Source organism: Trichoderma evansii (assembly GCF_050947405.1).
Source record: "Trichoderma evansii strain SZMC 28006 chromosome Unknown GGI43scaffold_33, whole genome shotgun sequence".
Taxonomy (NCBI): Eukaryota; Fungi; Ascomycota; class Sordariomycetes; order Hypocreales; family Hypocreaceae; genus Trichoderma; species Trichoderma evansii.
In genome coordinates, this window is record NW_028145173.1 from 1,692 (window position 1) to 19,247 (window position 17,556).

The 17,556-nt window shown below is 43.4% G+C and overlaps 5 protein-coding genes across 5 annotated transcripts; 2 read left to right on the top strand and 3 right to left on the bottom strand.

Moving 5' to 3' along the window:
- Positions 1-267: 267 nt before the first annotated feature.
- GGI43DRAFT_271475 (quinon protein alcohol dehydrogenase-like superfamily) lies at positions 268-4,087 on the bottom strand. The gene is made up of 2 exons (XM_083201090.1): positions 2,079-4,087; positions 268-1,735 (listed from the first exon to the last, which is right to left on the bottom strand). The coding sequence occupies exons 1-2, from the start codon at positions 3,720-3,722 to the stop codon at positions 572-574; spliced, it is 2,808 nt and encodes a 935-aa protein (XP_083055566.1). The 5' UTR covers positions 3,723-4,087; the 3' UTR covers positions 268-571.
- GGI43DRAFT_271474 (uncharacterized protein) lies at positions 4,088-5,298 on the top strand. Its single transcript, XM_083201089.1, has one exon. The coding sequence runs from the start codon at positions 4,454-4,456 to the stop codon at positions 5,075-5,077; it is 624 nt and encodes a 207-aa protein (XP_083055567.1). The 5' UTR covers positions 4,088-4,453; the 3' UTR covers positions 5,078-5,298.
- A 450-nt stretch (positions 5,299-5,748) lies between these two features.
- On the bottom strand, positions 5,749-8,639 carry GGI43DRAFT_431653 (uncharacterized protein; the record flags this gene model as incomplete). Its single annotated transcript, XM_083209437.1, has 16 exons — positions 5,749-5,976; positions 6,007-6,091; positions 6,125-6,205; positions 6,254-6,448; positions 6,521-6,636; positions 6,739-6,855; positions 6,943-6,999; positions 7,100-7,237; positions 7,271-7,319; positions 7,365-7,532; positions 7,599-7,706; positions 7,737-7,812; positions 7,891-8,023; positions 8,174-8,253; positions 8,299-8,591; positions 8,625-8,639. 16 exons carry the CDS (start codon positions 8,637-8,639, stop codon positions 5,819-5,821), a joined length of 1,869 nt encoding a protein of 622 aa, XP_083055568.1. The 3' UTR covers positions 5,749-5,818.
- Positions 8,640-11,823: 3,184 nt separating this feature from the next.
- GGI43DRAFT_388484 (uncharacterized protein) lies at positions 11,824-14,615 on the bottom strand (the record flags this gene model as incomplete). Its single annotated transcript, XM_083204077.1, has 4 exons — positions 11,824-12,710; positions 12,811-13,259; positions 13,337-13,577; positions 13,610-14,615. The coding sequence occupies 4 exons, from the start codon at positions 14,613-14,615 to the stop codon at positions 11,824-11,826; spliced, it is 2,583 nt and encodes an 860-aa protein (XP_083055569.1).
- A 2,003-nt stretch (positions 14,616-16,618) lies between these two features.
- Positions 16,619-17,149, top strand: GGI43DRAFT_388485 (uncharacterized protein; the record flags this gene model as incomplete). Its single annotated transcript, XM_083204078.1, has 1 exon — positions 16,619-17,149. The coding sequence occupies one exon, from the start codon at positions 16,619-16,621 to the stop codon at positions 17,147-17,149; it is 531 nt and encodes a 176-aa protein (XP_083055570.1).
- Positions 17,150-17,556: the final 407 nt, after the last annotated feature.

Here is a 17,556-nt window from a genome sequence, read left to right on the forward strand (position 1 = left end):
AATATCTGTTCCCACTGACTTCTATCAGCTCGCCATAGCCGCACTGTCTTGTCCTTTGAGCCTGATGCTATAAGTGATGAGTCCGGCGAGAAGGCTACGGATCGAACCCAGTCACTATGGCCCTTGAGTGTTCGTATACATTCGCCTGTAGTGGCCTGCCACAGCCGCACTGTGTTGTCATTTGAGCCTGATACTATAAGTGATGAGTCCGGTGAGAAGGCCACGGATTGAACCCATTCACTATGGCCTTCAAGTATTTTTATACACTCGCCTGTAGTGGCGCTCCATAGCCGAATAGTCTTATCAAATGAGGCTGATGCTATAAGGGATGAGTCCGGTGAGAAGGCTACAGATTGCACCCAGCCCTTATGGCCTCTAAGTGTTTGTATACACTTGCCTGTACTGGCGCGCCATAGCCTCACGGTTCTATCATCTGAGGCTGATGCTATGAGTGATGAATCTGGAGAGAAAGCTACAGAATAAACTGAGCTGCTATGACCTTCAAGCGTTTGTATACACTCGCCTGTAGTGGCGCTCCACAGCCGCACAGTTTTATCAAATGAGGCAGATGCTATTGCGATAAGTCCAGCGAGAAGGCCACAGACTCAACCTTGTCGCTATGGCCCTCGTGTGTCTGCTTATGTTCGCCAACATCAGCGCGCCATAGCCGTATAGTTTTATCATCTGATGCCGATGCTATAAGTGATGAGTCTGGCGAGAAGGCCACGGATCGAACCCAGCCCCTATGGCCTTTGAGTGTTTGTATACACTCGCCTGTAGCGGCGATCCATAGCCGTATAGTTTTATCATCTGATGCCGATGCTATAAGTGATGAGTCCGGTGAGAAGGCCACGGACTGAACCGTGTCGCTATGGCCTTTGAGTGTTCGTATACACTCGCCAATACCAGCGCACCATAACCGTACAGTAGTATCATCCGAGGCTGATGCTATAAGGGATGAGTCCGGCGAGAAAGCCACAGAACGAACCCAGCCCATATGGCCGTTAAGTGTCTGTTTGTGCTTGCCAAGATCAGCGTGCCATAGCCGTACAGTTTTATCATCTGAGGCTGATGCTATAAGTAATGAGTCTGGAGAGAAAGTCACAGAACGAACCGAGCTGCTATGACCCTTGAGTGTTCGTATATACTCTCCTGTATTAACACGCCATAGCCAAACGGTTTTATCATCTGAGGCTGATGCTATTTGTAATAAATCCGGCGAGAAGGCCACGGAGCGAACTGAGCTGCTATGACCCTTAAGTGTTTGTATACACTCGCCTGTACTAGCGCGCCATAGCCGTATTGTCTTATCAAATGAGGCTGATGCTATAAGTGATGAGTCTGGGGAGAAGGCCACTGACCCAGCTAGGCCGCTATGACCTTCAAGTGTTTGTATACACTCGCCTGTATCAGCACGCCATAGCCGCACAGTTCTATTACCTGAGGCTGATGCTATTTGCGATGAGTCCGGCGAGAAGGCCACTGAATAAACCGAGCTGTTATGACCTTCGAGTGTTTGTATACATTGATCCCAATGCTCCCTTGTCCTTGGGTTGAGAGATATCCACTTGGGTATCACATTCTTAAAGTGATTCCTAACAATACTTTTCCACGGAGCAAAAATAAGAACTGAAGAATATATTTGGAGAGGTGCGATCTTAATAATTGATAAGTTTGCTTGAAGGATTCGCAGGCAGTCCTTCAGAAAATCGGATTGCTCTTTATTACAGTCCCTCTATCATAAGGTTAGTAATAAATCTCAAACTTTAGAGAAATATTATTCAGCATCCCAGTTTTATTATCCAGCATCCTGGCCGTGATTTGACGAGGTAGTAAGCACATGTATAAAAATACTTAACCACTAGATAATACTTGAAGCAGTAGATAAAAGCAGTGGAGGCAGTAGAGGTAGCAGAGGTAGTGGAGGTTGTAGGGATAATAGAGGCAGTAGAGGCAGTAGAGGCAGTAGAAGAATATTAAAATAGCTTCAATTTCATGACATTAGCAACAGTAGGGGTGTTGGATAACGAAGCGGGGATGCTGAATAATAATTCCCATATTTTATTATATAGATTTACCTGTAAAAGGGCCTGTAAACTTTGAATTAAATTGACACTCCTTGGTGCCTGCTGGATTAAACTTAACGCCTCAACCCAGCATAGGAAATGCTGCTTTAAGAATTGAAAAACTTCTCCGTAATCAATCACTTTGCTTCCTGAACCTTGATTCCTTGCGTCACAAAGGTGGTTAACCCAGTGGGCGCAAGAATACCGTACGGGCGCCAACGGATCTGGAACAGGCACTTTAAGATCGTCAATAGAAAATCCAGGATGGCGTAGGTCGTAAATGTCTTGGCGCAGCTTGCACATGGCAACTAGCGACCGCAAGAATATATCGTGGTGAGCCTCTGTGGGGCCATAGGGGAAGATTGTCTTGGTTTCCTTATCCTTCAAGTAGTCCTTGGCAGACTGATGCACAAAGTAGATGACACCATTCCGAAGAGTCAGGAGAGAGCCGCATGACTCGACAATATCTGAAAGATAATGAGGTTTAATCTTTTCCAGCGCCTTCTCGAGAGAAGGAAGCTCCTCTAGGGTAACTGGCCGATACACGACCGACACAACAGCGAGGATACGTTTGCAGAGGCGTGCACTGTCTGAATTGTCGATTCGTTTCATCATTCGCTGATAAAGCGAATCGAGTCCTGATGGAAATGCCTCGGCCATTTCCTCCAGCTTGTCGAGTGTGTTCCAAGGTGCAATCTTTGCGAGGTCTTGACAAACCAAGGCCACCCAGAGGAACGTGTCATTCGCGTTAAGAGCCAGATGGTTTTGAACGGCAGACTTTGTTTCGATGTCATAGTCCTTCAACAGCGCCAATTGATCCACGCGATGCTGGATGTACGTGCTGACGGCAGCGGAGATGGATTTCTCGTTTAGCTCGAGGCAAAGCTTGGCTTTCCCTGCAGCAGATCCTAGCTGCTCGTCTATCTCACGCCAGTTTCGACTAGAGACTATCCACTTGACACGGGAAGCACACGTGTTCTCGGCGACGAACTTCAAAAGGAGCTGCCGGTCGGTCTCGCACTCGTCGAGTGCGTCGATCACAATATATGCTCTTGCCAGGCTGGGATGTTGTATCATACCGCTGAGAATCTCGGACAGGGCGAAGAACGCATTGATATCGTCAAAGAGCTTGGGACCGGATTCTTTGTACTTCTCGCGCAGACGCGAGGTGAGCGACGGCTGTTGAACGGCGAGGAGGAATATCAGCCCTCTCAAGACCGCAGTCGCACTCTTGAGGTTCGAGTCCGTGCCTTGGCAGAAGAAGTATGATAGGACGGTGGCGTGAGAAATCGATTGTTCCGCCTGCTTGAGCAGGGCGGGCTGCTGCTCCAGTTCGTCGACAATGCCCATGAGCAGCATGGTCTTTCCCTTGCCCGGATCGCCCTTGATCCAGAGAAGCCGACACTGGTCGTTGTCGCGCCATTGATGGTAGTCAGGGTGGTCGAGGATCCATTTGTACGAGCCTTTCAGCAGGCCGCCCTTGGTATCTTTGATTCGCTGTTTGTCATAGCGAGGGTCAGTCAGGCGCAGCTCCTTTAAGCAGTCATCTTCTGTACTGTTGTTGAAAATGATGCTCCCAATCGTCCCGTTGTTGACTCCGAGTTGAAAACCATGATTCTGGCCTGCTGATAAGCTCACGGGAGTGTGCGTAGCCATTCCGGAGATATCAGTCGTTGGGGGTCGTGGTGTAGACTATGGGGTACAACATCCGGTGCGTGTCCCTCTTCGCTACTCAACATGTAATGAGCAGCCCATCTGCTGATAAATGTACGTCTTGGATTTGATGGGAGCCACGTCAGGAGGCTGGCAAGGCTGGCAAGGCTGACTGGGCAGCTCAGCTTTGCCAGGCATCCTTTGATTCATGCCAAGTACCCACTTTAATGAAACTGTAGAGAGAGGGCAAGAGCGGGGAAGATAGAGAGCAGGCGTCTGCGGGTTGTCTCTCCATTGCTGATAATAATGGCTCGCCATGTTCCATGAGTGCATGTATATGTACCTGATGCTGCCTGTACCTGACACGCGAGCTCTAACCCCGCACCTCCGACCCCGCGGCACTCAAGCCTATCAGCGCTCCTCTGCTGAGTATTAAGATGTTGGCCAGATTGTGAGCCCAAAAAGGGTGGACTTGCACTGCCACCGTAAGGATTTTGGAATGATGCGTTGTTAGTTGTTCATGGCATATATGAAAGACCCCGTCCGATCGGACGAGGAAAAAAAAGCTAGATTTCATTTGTAGCCGCAAAGAAAATGGAATCCATCTCCAATATCACTCATCTACTGCCGATAATCGTGCAGGGATTCGGGTGCATCCAGCTCGCCCGAGCCTTTGAAGATGATTTCAAGCTATACCAGGCGCGTTTGGCCGTCATACAGCTCCGGCTGTCACGATGGGGCCAAGCCACGGGATTTGCTCCCAGCCACAAAGCGAGGCTTCTTCCCAAGATGAGAATTCACAGAACAGTTCACCAGCTCGAGCCATCAACGCAGATCGTAAAGCAATTGGAACTATTGAAGACGTGGTCGAAAAGTTGAACGGCGTCCTAAAAAAAGCCCAAACAGAATCGGAGAAATTGAAACACAATGACGTCGACAGCGAGTGCTCTCTTGCGAGCGAGGATAGCAATCTCACTCCTTCTCGTTTTAAGCGCTTGAATATGAAAATGCGAAACATTGTTGAGAAGAGATGTCAGAAGGCAAATACCCAGGTAGAAGGTCTGAAATGGGCCTTGTACAAAAAGGACCAGTGCGAGTCTATTATGACACAGCTATCAGACACCATCGGCCAGCTTGAGGGATTTGTCGAGCCCCAGAGCAAGTTGAACGAATTGATACAGGAGGACACCAAGGCCATTGGTGAAAGTCTCGAAACCTTCTTGGAGATTGTCGGAAAGTGTGATCCTCGCCTGGAGGAGTCCGCGAAACAGACGCTGGCGGACAAGGAAGAGATGATGAATATTTCCATGTCAGCCACCAACATCTCTTTAGGATGCAAGGGGGTTTTAGGCCAATAGCAGTTACATCATACAGTCTTATATAAATGGCCCTCTAGTGTATTAAAGCTAGCCGCATCCTACTGCATATAGTATATTAAATTCACTCTAAGCAAAATATTCTTTTATAAAGATTTACTTATTTCTTAGAAATGTTTAAGAAGACTTTATTTTAATATTTAATTAGATTATGTAAAATAGTATAAAAAATAAGCCTAAATTACAAGCCTATAGAAAGCTATATGGAACTCCTGATTTTCTAACTCTAGCAGCGCAAGTACTAGCCTAGCAGTTAACCCGAGCTATTCGATAATATAGCTAGAAACAAGAAATTATAAAGGCGATATTCGAGGTACAGTAAAAAAAAATTAAAGATAAGTTTTAAGTGAGATAGTATGGTAGTGACTGCGCATAACTGCGAGTAGGTTGTATAAGCCTAACTGTTTTATATATACGGACTAGCCTAACACACCTGCAAGCACTTGTTCTATTTTTACTATAGGGATAGAGAATATTAAATTAAGCTATAAATACTTGCCTGCTCTTTGCTATTAGGCAGTTCGCGAGATTATTCTGACTTGTTCGTGTCGATGGATGGTCTTTGCCAAGCGCCTTCTCCTTTAGCTCGAGTGTCTGCTGATGTATTTTCTCTGCCTCCTCATATTTGCCTAGATGAGAAAGCACTTGCGCGAGGTTATTCATGCTATTAAGTGTGTTTGGATGGTCTTTGCCAAGCGCCTTCTTTATTAGCTCGAGTGTCTGCTAATGCATCTTCTCTGCCTCCTCATATTTACCTAAGTTAGAAAGCACTTGCGCGAGGTTATTTATGCTAGTAAGTGTGTCTGGATAATGTTTGCCAAGAACCTTCTCCATTAGCTCGAGTGTCTGCTGATATATTTTCTCTGCCTTCTTATATTTGCCTAGATTAAAAAGCACACCCGCGAGGTTACCCATGCTAGTAAGTGTGTTTGGATAGTCTTTGCCAAGCGCCTTCTCCTTTAACTCGAGTGTCTGCCAATGTATCTTCTCTGCCTCCTTATATTTGCCTAGATGAGAAAGCACTTGCACGAGGTTATTTATGTTATTAAGTGTGTTTGGATGGTCTTTGCCAAGCGCCCTCTCCCTTAGCTCGAGTGCCCGCTGATGCATCTGCTCTGCTCTTTAATATTGTCCCAGTAGATTATTTCCTTCGGCCACCTTAGAAAATAGACTAGCTTCTGCCTCCTTGCCTGTGAAATATTCTAGAAGCTTTAAAAGAGCTAAGAGAGCCTGTGCATGTGGTAGATACTTCATCCATACAACTCTGTTCTTATGCTCTAGAGACGGCATTACCTCATCAAGCCGCTGTACCGTAAACTTTATACATTCCTCCAGCTCCCTTTCTTTCTCTAGCTAGTTTCACATTACTAGTCACACAAGCCAGTGCATATTAAATAAATCTCCCTCTTACTAAGTAATAAATACATATGCCTGTAGTGTCCTAATTGCCTCTATAACCTTTATTTTTAAAGCTATAAGTAAAAGAGATTTTAGAATATCTTTTTCTACTAAAATGCTCATAAATTTAAAATACTCTACTACTAGGTGGTCATGCTGTATAATATAGCTAAATAAAATAAGCCATGTCATAGCCACTGGGTTCTAAATCTCCTTGTATTAATATCAGTCCTTAAAATCTTTACTTAATAAATCAATTATATTCTTAAGCTCTAACTCACAAAGTTCAAGGTAATCTAAAGTTAATATATATTTCATAGCCATATATGCCAATGCCTGCTTAATTACTAGCAGTAAATTTGCTAAAATATTAAGCAGCCTTTTTATAGCCTTTATACTACTCGTCTAGCTCTTTTTTAAACCTTTCTATAGCAGGCTAAGGGCTTTACTGCTAGCTATTTCTATTATACTAAAAATGTTCTCTGTTAAAATATCCAGCTTTACTGCTAGCTATTTCTATTATACTAAAAATGTTCTCTGTTAAAATATCCAGCTTTACTGCTGCCTTATAATTCCATGTTATAAATAAGATTAAGCCTTTTTAACTAAACAGGAGATAAAGTAAGAGCCCAGTAGTGCCAAAAAGCAGATCTATATTATCCGCATTATCAACAACTAAAAGCCAGCTACCACTGCTCTCTTCACCCAGGGCAGCCTTAACAAGCTGCTTAACATTAGCCTTATCTTTATTAATTTACTTAATCTTTAACTATTTACTAATATTACAGTAAGCGTTTTTAAAACTAGTTGCATCTACTGCTAGCACCTAGAAAATAAAGCAGTCTAGATGCTTATTATAGAGTAAATAGACAGCCTTTAACGCAATCTGTGTCTTGCCAACGCCGCCAAGGCCTTTAATAATAGTTCTCTGGCAGTCTTCCTTATTCACGCCTGGCCAAATCTTTTCCAAAAGCCTTGACAAAATGGTCTCCCTCCTAATAAAATTCAAGTTTCGCTTAAATAAAACAAGAAAATAACTCTTTAGTGGTTCTTTAACAAATTAGCCACAAGCTCTATCTATTTAAATATACTATTTAAAAATTACCTTTAATACAGATGCCGCTACCGCTGCTGTAAAATACTGCCATGGCTTGTTCTTATAGCAGTCAGCATAATCACACACACCCTTAACTACAATACATAACAAATTTTCCTATACTCCAGCTCCCTTTATCTTAAATACAATCACACCCTTTTTCTTAGCAATCCTATCCCGGTCTTCTCCCGACTTCATAACCGTATTACCAGATGTAACTGTACTAATATAGATAGCAGGCTCTTATACTTTACCTTACTCTTTTACTCAGCTTCTCTCCACTAGGTATTCTTTATCACACCTTAAATTATTACACAATAACATACAGGCTTTATTATATACTAGATTCTTTTTTCCATGGCAATTACTACAGATACATGCCACTAAGTTGCAGTGCTTATGGCAATAGCTCAGCTCAAATAGCTTATCTTCAGCTATCCCAGGATATCTATACTTTACTTAATACTTCACAGCCTGTTTTTAAAGCTGCCTAAAAAAATAAGCAGTTTTTACATAAAGCTTATCTTAACTGCTACTTATACTAAGTTTTACTAAAAAGCTGTAAATATTTTTATTATATTTACATAAATTATCTTCCTCTATATTCTTACATATAAAGCTATCAGGATAGTTCCTGCTAAAATTATATTGGATAATATAATTACTAATAATTATATCTCTTAAAAACATCTCGCCTTAGCTATTACACGGCACGCCGCCACAGATTCCCACTACAATAACCAGCTTAAAAGCTCTGTAACTAGACCGCATACTAGCAGCAGCAGAAGCCGCATTAGCCTTGCCCATGTGAGATAAGAGAGCCAGCACGACATCATATTTGCTAATACAACCAGTTATATAAGTATTAAAGTCTCCAGCTAATCTTCTAAATATATCCCTATCCTTATCCCAGAACTCGTTAAACAAAAGGGCAACTATATTATACTTAAGTAATAAAGCGTAAATAATAGTAATTTTAAAATCTTCACAGCAGGACAGTCGCTATAATATAATAGCAATCTAACTTTATATTACTATTAAAAGATTCATATTTAACATAGTTAAAGCTTGCCAGGTAATCTTATAAAGGACTACCTTACTTATAACTTTAATAGCCTGAAAGTTTAATGCTAAAAGCCAGACAAGCTAATAAAGCTGTTTTATAAATATATCTTATATAAATATTATACGGGGAAATAAAGAAGCAATAAATCGTAAGGCGGCAACCCCTCCCCTGCTCATAAGACGCTTCCTCTACCTGGCTTGGCTAAGTCAGCGTAATTAGAGGTATTTTCTCTGCCTTAACAAAGGGCGACCCTAATTCCGCCTTTCACTGTAACAAAAAGAAAATTTAATATCATAACTACGCAATTACATTAGCAAAATTACTATTAATATAACATTTTATTACTAAGAATTAATATTACAAGGAAATATAGTAAAAAAACTATAAGAAAGGTCATCCAGTACTTCTATTACTTATACAATTCTAATAAGCATTCAAGCTGCTATTAGTCCCGCTAATAAGATTATTTACTACTCTTCTTCCAACTCTTTACATTAGTCCACCATGCTTACCCACTGATGTGCTATGCCTCGCGGTATCTTATACGAAACGAAAAATTTCATCTCTTCTTCCTGCGCCTCAAACAGCCGATTAAGAGGAAGACATGCTTGGAATATAAGCCCAGCAATAGCATGGAACTCTTTCTTCCAATCCGGATCATCTACTAGGTGGGTCTCAAAATCAACTCAACCCCCGTGCTAGCTCCACATAGCACGGGGGGGACGCTGATTGGGAAAATGCGCGTTGATAGGGAAAATAAATAAGATACTTAATTTATATAAGGTTTCCTTATATAAATTAAATACTTATGTTTTATTATATACCTTTATTATTTTAAAATCTTAACCTTACTAAGGTATGTAAATATTACTGTTAAAGAAAAATAATATTATATAAAGCGCGACTAACACTGTGTTTTTAATAATAAGAAATATTATATTATAACTTATTTTTATTATAATACTATTAATTTTTAATTTTTTTTATTAAACTACTATAATAGATATATTTATTAATAATTTATTTATAATAAAAAAATAAATTAATCTTATTATAAATTTACTTAAAATTATATAAAGTAATATTAAGATTATTAAGTAACGCACTGTTACAGCTGCTAAGCTGTATAATGCACAATTTTATATATTAATTAAGCAGATATTTAATGCTTTTAAAATGCTGTATAAGCAACTTTGGAGTTGTATTAAAGGAGCATATTCAAGGAAAGAGAATAGCGGCAACTGCACTCTCTTTAACAAGGCAGAGGAGCTGGAAATCCTTGTCTAGGCCTACCGCCAGGTCACTTAAGGGCATCATATTCATATCCGCGCTTTAATTTAGCACGCAAACGCAATTTTCATTGCTAAAGGCGAGGAAAAGAAGGCCTTAAGATCTTGGGCCCGCAGGTTCATGAGAAGGTCCAAGAACAAGTTCCACATATGCAAATCCACCTCAAGGGATATTAAAAAAAAGGCTATATAAGATAAAGGTGCGGTTAAGTTCTTTTTTTAAAGCTAGAAGCGTTTTCTTATTAAAAATAACATTTATTAGAGGAATATATAAAATTTTAATAAAACTGACTTTATAATGAGCTATTTTTAAGGCGGTATAATCATATATACCTTTAGGCTTTTTAATAACCCTGTCCTTACTAATTCCAGTAATAAAGTGTCAATAACAGCAGTAAAGGGCATCTTTGCTAACAGGCGTTTTATCCTTTTATTTATAATTCTCCCTGGTGTTTAAATTCCTCGCTATTAGATTAAGAACGACCTGGACGGCGGAGTTGTCCTTATAACAAGTCCTAAAGGCTATATAAATGATATCCTTGTGTTAAAGTGGCTTTAATACTTTAAAAAGTATACAAGGTTAAAGGATCCTGCAGAAATTCGTGTTTTATTAATGGATAGCTGTGATAGTTACTATATATTAGAATTCGTGGCCTTTGCGTGTTAAAATAACATTAAGCTCTTCCCCCTGCTATCATATCTCACATATTATTTTCAACCTCTAAATATAGGCGTTTTCCGCTTATTCAAGCGTTAGCATTAGGAAATTCTTTATCATGAGATTGCTGATGAAAATACTAATTACGGGAAGGTTAACTTCCTTTCCAACTTTCAAGAGATATATAATAGAACCTTTAAGAAAGCAGTCATACTATTAGCTTAGGAGAAATGTGGTTATTTTTCTTATAACCCGGCTATAGTCTTAGACTAACTCTAAGATGCCTTATCTTCATTGACGCAAGAAGTTAGTGAACGCGATCTCCCCGGCTTCATTGACCGTGATAGAGAAAGCTCAAATTCTTTGACTTCGGGCTCAAATGATAGCTAGACTGACGGCCAGTCTAATAAAGACCTTAGCGAGGAAGCTGATGAAGAAAGCGGCGAGGAAAATGAAGAAGAATTTGATGAGATAATTAGCGAAGAGTTGTTTATAACACCTCTAATAAGAAGATTTGACTGGACTAGCGTCTTAACACTAAATTTGCATATCCGCCAAATTTAACAATATAATAATTATATTCAGTATCGTATTGAAGCTTCACAACCCTTTCTTCCTACTGTACTTCGTGCAAACGCTCAATATAAAAATGTGTTTCCTAATAAACGTGGACGTATGTACATATGCGCTGTAGCGTATATAAAACATTAAATTAAGGATAGAATATACGTCAAGCGCATTGAACGACACATGTATAGCTTGTAGTCAAATACAATAATTGAAGTACTCCATTAATTAAACTATTCTGGTGCCTGGTATTTCCTTGAGACGTGGTAGTAGAAAAAAGTCTTATACCACGTAAAGGATAACAGAGATTATGAACCATGTACCCACTATGCTGACCGTGATAATTGCAGTTATCGACCATCGACCATTTTGGATGCTATAAACATTCAAAATTGCTATGGCTAACCCTACTGCTGAATGCATCAATGTAGGGCTTATATATTGTCAATTTAATGTATAGCAGTACAGAAATATGGGAGTTAATCAAGCTTACACTACTACATAACGACGGACCCACACATGGTTAAAACGCCATCTAAATAGATCATAGTCGGCTAGTTTGATTAACGTCATCCAGCCAGATCAAGGGCATTGCTGGCGAAGTGAACAATTCTATTCTGCCAGGGCGAATATGGCGGCGAGTTTAGGGTTAGTTTACATAACACTACATGCATCTTGCGCCATTACATCATCTCTATCACTTTTTATGCGCCGACTGAATTGATCCAAGGACGTGTCAAGATCTTCCCAATAGATGTGATCCATCCAGCCCATTCTCTGCTCTTCCATAACTCTAGCCACAGTCCGTAGACACTCTTCATCGCTCTCAGACAAGGCCGTCACTGCTAGCAAGACCCGCTTCTCAGGGTTGCGCCCGCTATTCGTAACGTATATCTCGTGATACGAGGGGTTATTTAGTCTCTTAAGCTCGTCTTCAAACATCATGAACAGCATCATAATTCGCGCCGTTACCCAAGAGTAGTTGAGACTCGAGTAAGGAAAAGGACCACAGATGTCCGAGTAGATGTCGCATCGGATGAGCTCGAGCATATCTCGCCGTGACAGATTGCCAGGTCTTGGAGGGCTGGACAGCGCTGGCAAAGGGGGGCCAATGTCGTATTTTAAATAGAGCGGACGGGGTTCGTCCGCGTTAGGGGATTCGGTTTTGCCCGTGTTTTGTCTAGATGGCTCGACATCTAAGTGTTGGGAGCGGAAATTGAATAGCAGGGTCTGCTTGCCGAGGTCCTCGTCGGGGATGCGATCGGGATTCCATCCAGATTCGCAGTGCAACAGAAGATTGGACTTGGTGCGGAAGAAACGGTTCGCAGCAACGTCTACCATCTCGCGTATAGTGTTAGCTGTCCTCTTGTGCATGGCTCGTTGGCGCTGTGCGAAATGGGTATTCGTCTTGCTAATTTGGCTGCTGAGAGCCTGAGGGAAGTTTGAGGTGGGGGGGCGGCCATCGGCGAAGAAGGCTGCTGGGAATGTGCTCTCTAGAGAAGCAAAAAGCCCAATAGGCCGGTCGAGATATTTCTTCTGCACTAGCATGTTGTGCAAGTGAATCAGGAGCATTGGCTCCGGTATCTGATCCCAGAGCATCAAACCGAAGCGGTAAGCAAGTTCCTTCGACTAGTCCCGTACCGCAGAGTAAAGGCGAGTATTCCCAGAGGCCATTGGGGTTGCTGTCCGAAAAGCGGGAGGGTGGCAGCGTGTTCAGTCCATACATGTACTTTGACTCGCCTAACCAGTCTCGGAAATCCCATATTAGACCTTCGAGAACGTCAACCTGTGTCCGATGTCGACTGGGGCTGCCGTTCAGCATGCTGTCTTGCTCCAGCAGCTGTTTCAGCACGTCCGTGCCTTGTAAATATCCCTTTCCGAATCTTTTGTTCTCACGATCCAGAAACAGGTCAACGTCTCGTCTCGGCCGGAACCCACGGATTGGTGGCTCCAATACATGTCCCTTAAAAGTGCTGATGGACCAACCCCGTGAAACCATCAGAGAGTCGACTATGCACTGCAGTTGAAATACCAAGCTTGGGCTAATGAGCTTCTTTACGTCGGTGCCGGGTTTTTGCATAGCTAGAGAGCTGCTTCTAGTTAGAAATATTGCCACATTTACAGGGAAAAAAGAAGGCGATAAATAAAGTAAAAAAAGGTGGCTCACGTCACAATGCCGGCAAACTCATTAATGCCAAAGAGCCGCACGTGCACGCTCCACTCCCCGTCGGCGGCCCAGTCGACCTTTTCATACACATGGTGCTCCCCTTTCATCGTGTTGCGCTGGACCACAATGCTGGAATAGACGTTGACCAGGTCGTAAAGCCAGTTGATGGTATAGGATCGACGCCAGCGGTATCTCTGCTCCTTGGTTGCGTGCTGAAGGTCGAAGGTTGGGTTCCACTTGTCTATTTCCTTGAGCATGCGCTTCGTCGGCTACCGCTGCGAGTGGCCTGGAAGTCGACCACGAAGTCTACGAGATCTTGGTATGCATAAATGAGAAACTGTTCCTTGACATCCAGATTCGCCTCCTCCATCTTCTCTGCCCGCCCATCAACGCCCCAGGTTCGGTAGAGTGACATTGTGAAATTGCCCTGCGCCTTCTCTATATTGCCGCGAGTGATGGTCTGCATCACTCTCTCGTACGACTCGTGGCCGGGAAATTCGACCATGATGGCCGATTCGGCTCGCTTGACAGTGGCTGTGGCTATATTAGCTAGAGTAGCGGCCACGGCGCTGTTGAGGCCCTCGTATGCAACCTCGTGCCACACGCCACTCATGTACAGCCGTAGGTCGCAGCTCTCTTCAAAGAGGGCATAGACAGCCAGAAGGTAGTCTGTTGTGATGCCATCTGCATCCTCGATGATGCGGTAGCTTTCAAGGGGAACCTGATCTAACGTCAGGCGTGAAGTTTCGACCGCCTGCTTGCTCTTTTTGGCTCGTTTGCCACCCTTCTTCTTCCTGCCTCTACCTGGCCGAATTTGGCGGCGTTGGTGCCCGGCGGCAGTCAACTTCCGCTCCACCTCAGATTCTTCATCGCCGCTAGAGTCTACGGCAGCTGTATCAGATCCGCCGTGCGTAGAGATTCCAAGGCCAAGCGCGGCAAACTTGTTTGAAAAGTTGGCCTTCTGAACGTCGGCATCAAGTTCGGCATTGAATTCAGCTTCTTTGCCACCATATGCCCGATCAGTCTGGCTCTTACTCTGACTGTACTGCTCTCGCGCCCAAGCAGGCCCGCCAAGAACTTCAAATACCTCTTGTAAAGCATCAATAAAGTACTTGTGAGTCGCATTGCTCTCCTCTATCTCTGGGTCGGGCCTTGGGCTCAAGACAGCGAGCTGCTGAAAGACCTCGTACACGGCCGTCCTGGCGCTTATAACCGATTGCAGTTTGCGGTAGATGGCACCTGGGACGCGGGTAGCATGCTTGGAAATCGTTGTGGCCATGGCTACAAACTCCTTGACAGTAACTTGGCCCGTCACATTTTGGCGGTTCGGATGCTCGTCGTTGCCAGTTTCTTCATGTTTGCATTTAGAAACGCTGTGATAGCATTATATTACTTCTATTCGAGATCCTGAGAGTCGACGATGGCGCAAAATACTATCACTGATGTTATACGTGCAACGGCAGCGCGTATCTCTTCTGTAGTATCTCTTCTGTAGTATAATCTGTACCCTTCATTTGATCTCCTCGTATAAACAGTCTCCCTCTGACGGCTTCATTTCCAACAGAATATGTCTCATCGTAGACCTAAAAACTGTTCACTATAATCGCGTTATCGGGTGCTTCAACTAGGATCCAAGTCTGTTAAAGATTTGGTATTGCTTCTGCATCACAGGGAGTCACTTCTCATGGTAATCTTCGCATTTCTTTGCTTCATGCTAGTTGCGAGGCACAGTGTTGCCTTTGTTGAGTTGTCGAGTCACTTTGATCGTCGTGAATGCCATTTGTGGCTAATGTAGGTTGATATTCCCATCCTTTTCGGCAAAAGGAACTCTCATCGTCATCATAGACCTTCTCTTTTTGCCGTCTTTGCCTCGTTTATTATATACCTTGCAGTGTAAGTCCTTGGTAATCTTGTGGATTTGAAAGCTTGACTTTTTGAAGGCTATGAGAACTCTTTCCTTTCCAGAATGGCCTAGACGGCGACATATCAAAGCGAATTCCGCGTTCTTTGTAGTAGTTGCAAACGGCAGAAAGGTCAAGTTGTAAAAACTTTCACCCATTTGACCGTCCAATATCGCCATGTTAAATCCAAGCCAATCTTTATACTCTGGGTTCTTTCTTCTCCTTTTTCCATCACAAGAAAATTGCTGATTCCGTCAACAATGAATTCTCGCCTCAATACGCCTGTGTTTAGCATGTTTGCCTTTTTCGGGAGATGATAGATCACATTCTCAGTTGTGAAGATTTTGGATATATGTGAACCAACGAGTCTCTTTGAAGCAGTTCTAGGAACATCGTGAATCAGTGATCATATCTTTCTTCAAGACTCCTTGAGTTGACAACGAAGAGTTGGCAACTTGGTCGTCTTTGGGAATAAAAAGTCTCGCGTTGACGACCATTCCACTAACAGAGGCCCACTGGCCAATTTTTCGAGGGAATACGGTAGGTATTCCACATGGGAATTGATATCTGATATTAAATTATCAAGCCTTATAACTTTGGGTATTTCGGAGTCTATGAACCATAAAGAACTCATAAACAATTGAGATGATGAAATTCACACATCTAGAGACCCGATTTACTATATAGGTAAGTAGCTAAGGAAATCTGCAGCTTCCTGGTCAAACAAGCATGACTGCTTGTTGTTGCAAACGAGCATGCGCCTGCATTGAGATCACGAGACCACCACGTGCAGCAGCTTCCACCACGACAGTCTCAGCGCGACAGTCTCCAAGGCTCAACGTTAGCTTTCTTCCTAACTTCCTTCGGCGTATGGTTTGGCCCGGTTGGAAGATATCTTCTTCATAACTGCAATTCCTTTTCCGAGCATCCATTCTTGCATAGCGGCACAGTCGATCGGCTATTAATAACGTCCACACTTGGCCAATCCACAGGGCCGCTTGATTAGCCTTGCCTGGCTTACTTTACCCCGCAACTCTTTTCCTTCGCCCCATGCTAAGCAAGACTTTCTTTTTTCATCTAGCAGGCCTTTTCATCCACTGCGGCTCCCCTCATCGTTTTAATACCTCTTGGTTAAACTAGGAGCTTTATAATGGATGCGAAATGTACTGTCTGTAGGAAAGGGCCACCCGAGGTCTCCCTGAAGAGATGCGCCAAATGCTCTTCAACGCCATATTGCTCTCGAGAATGCCAAAAGGCTGATTGGAAAACACATAAGAAAATTTGCGGGAACAATCGATCCACAAGCGCCACCTCGTCCACGGTACCAAATTCCAGAAGCACCCGCCTGTCCCCCCCAAAAGGTCTGGACCAACCAATTTCCATGCCTTTCACCCACCTTGATAAAGGCACGTGGCTTCACAACCGCCCTGAGATCGACGTATACAGGCTGCTTATTGATTCCTACCGCCTCCGTGTGGAAGATACTTACACCATGGAGGGCGAATTAATGGAGGGTAGTGTTTATGCCGGCAACACCAGCGGACTGCGTGGCTTCCGGGACTTCTTGAGAACTGCTGCCAGTATTTCGGGCCTGCTGCCTCCTTGGTGGAACGACGAGAAAAGGGCAGCCTGCGAACGGCTGGGAATGGATGCCTCACAATGGTCAGATCTTCGGTGTGCTGTTGAGAAGAGCGATATTATTGAGCAATACGGGGACCCTCAATTCCCAATGCAGCTGCGAATGCTAGCGGAGGCGGTCTATAAGCGAGGTCCTGGTGGAAGTGATGGAACGGAAATGCGAAAGATGATGGCGTCAATGGAGAGGGGCGAATTAGGAGCGGACACACATGGCAGCATACTTGATATCACGACCATGGGACTATCAGATATCTTCAACGCAAGAAGTAATTAGTCTAGTGAGGCTTTTAAATCAGCTTCGTGGTATAATAATAGCCACGTGTTTGGAATACTCGTGCTCCTAGTTTAACTATACGCTCTTATACGTGCTAGCCTTGGCGTCTGGCGACCATGAAAAGGACTTTATTTCAGGGATGCGGTTCAACAGAATATGATAGGGTATAACGACTATAGTTCTCAAGGCGGTGTGTCCCCGACCCAGCTGACTGCCTTTTACTTTATCAAGCTCGCAATTACGTGCCGATGCTGGTCGCAGTACCATTAGAGTATGATAGGCGGCCGGTATCTTTGACGGGCCGCAGCAAGGTACACGTCGCGCTGTTTCAGGCCGATGAGCATCCTGATGGCGTCGTGCTGCAGCTTTTTGAACTCCAGCTGCTCTTACATCCACTCCATTGTCCT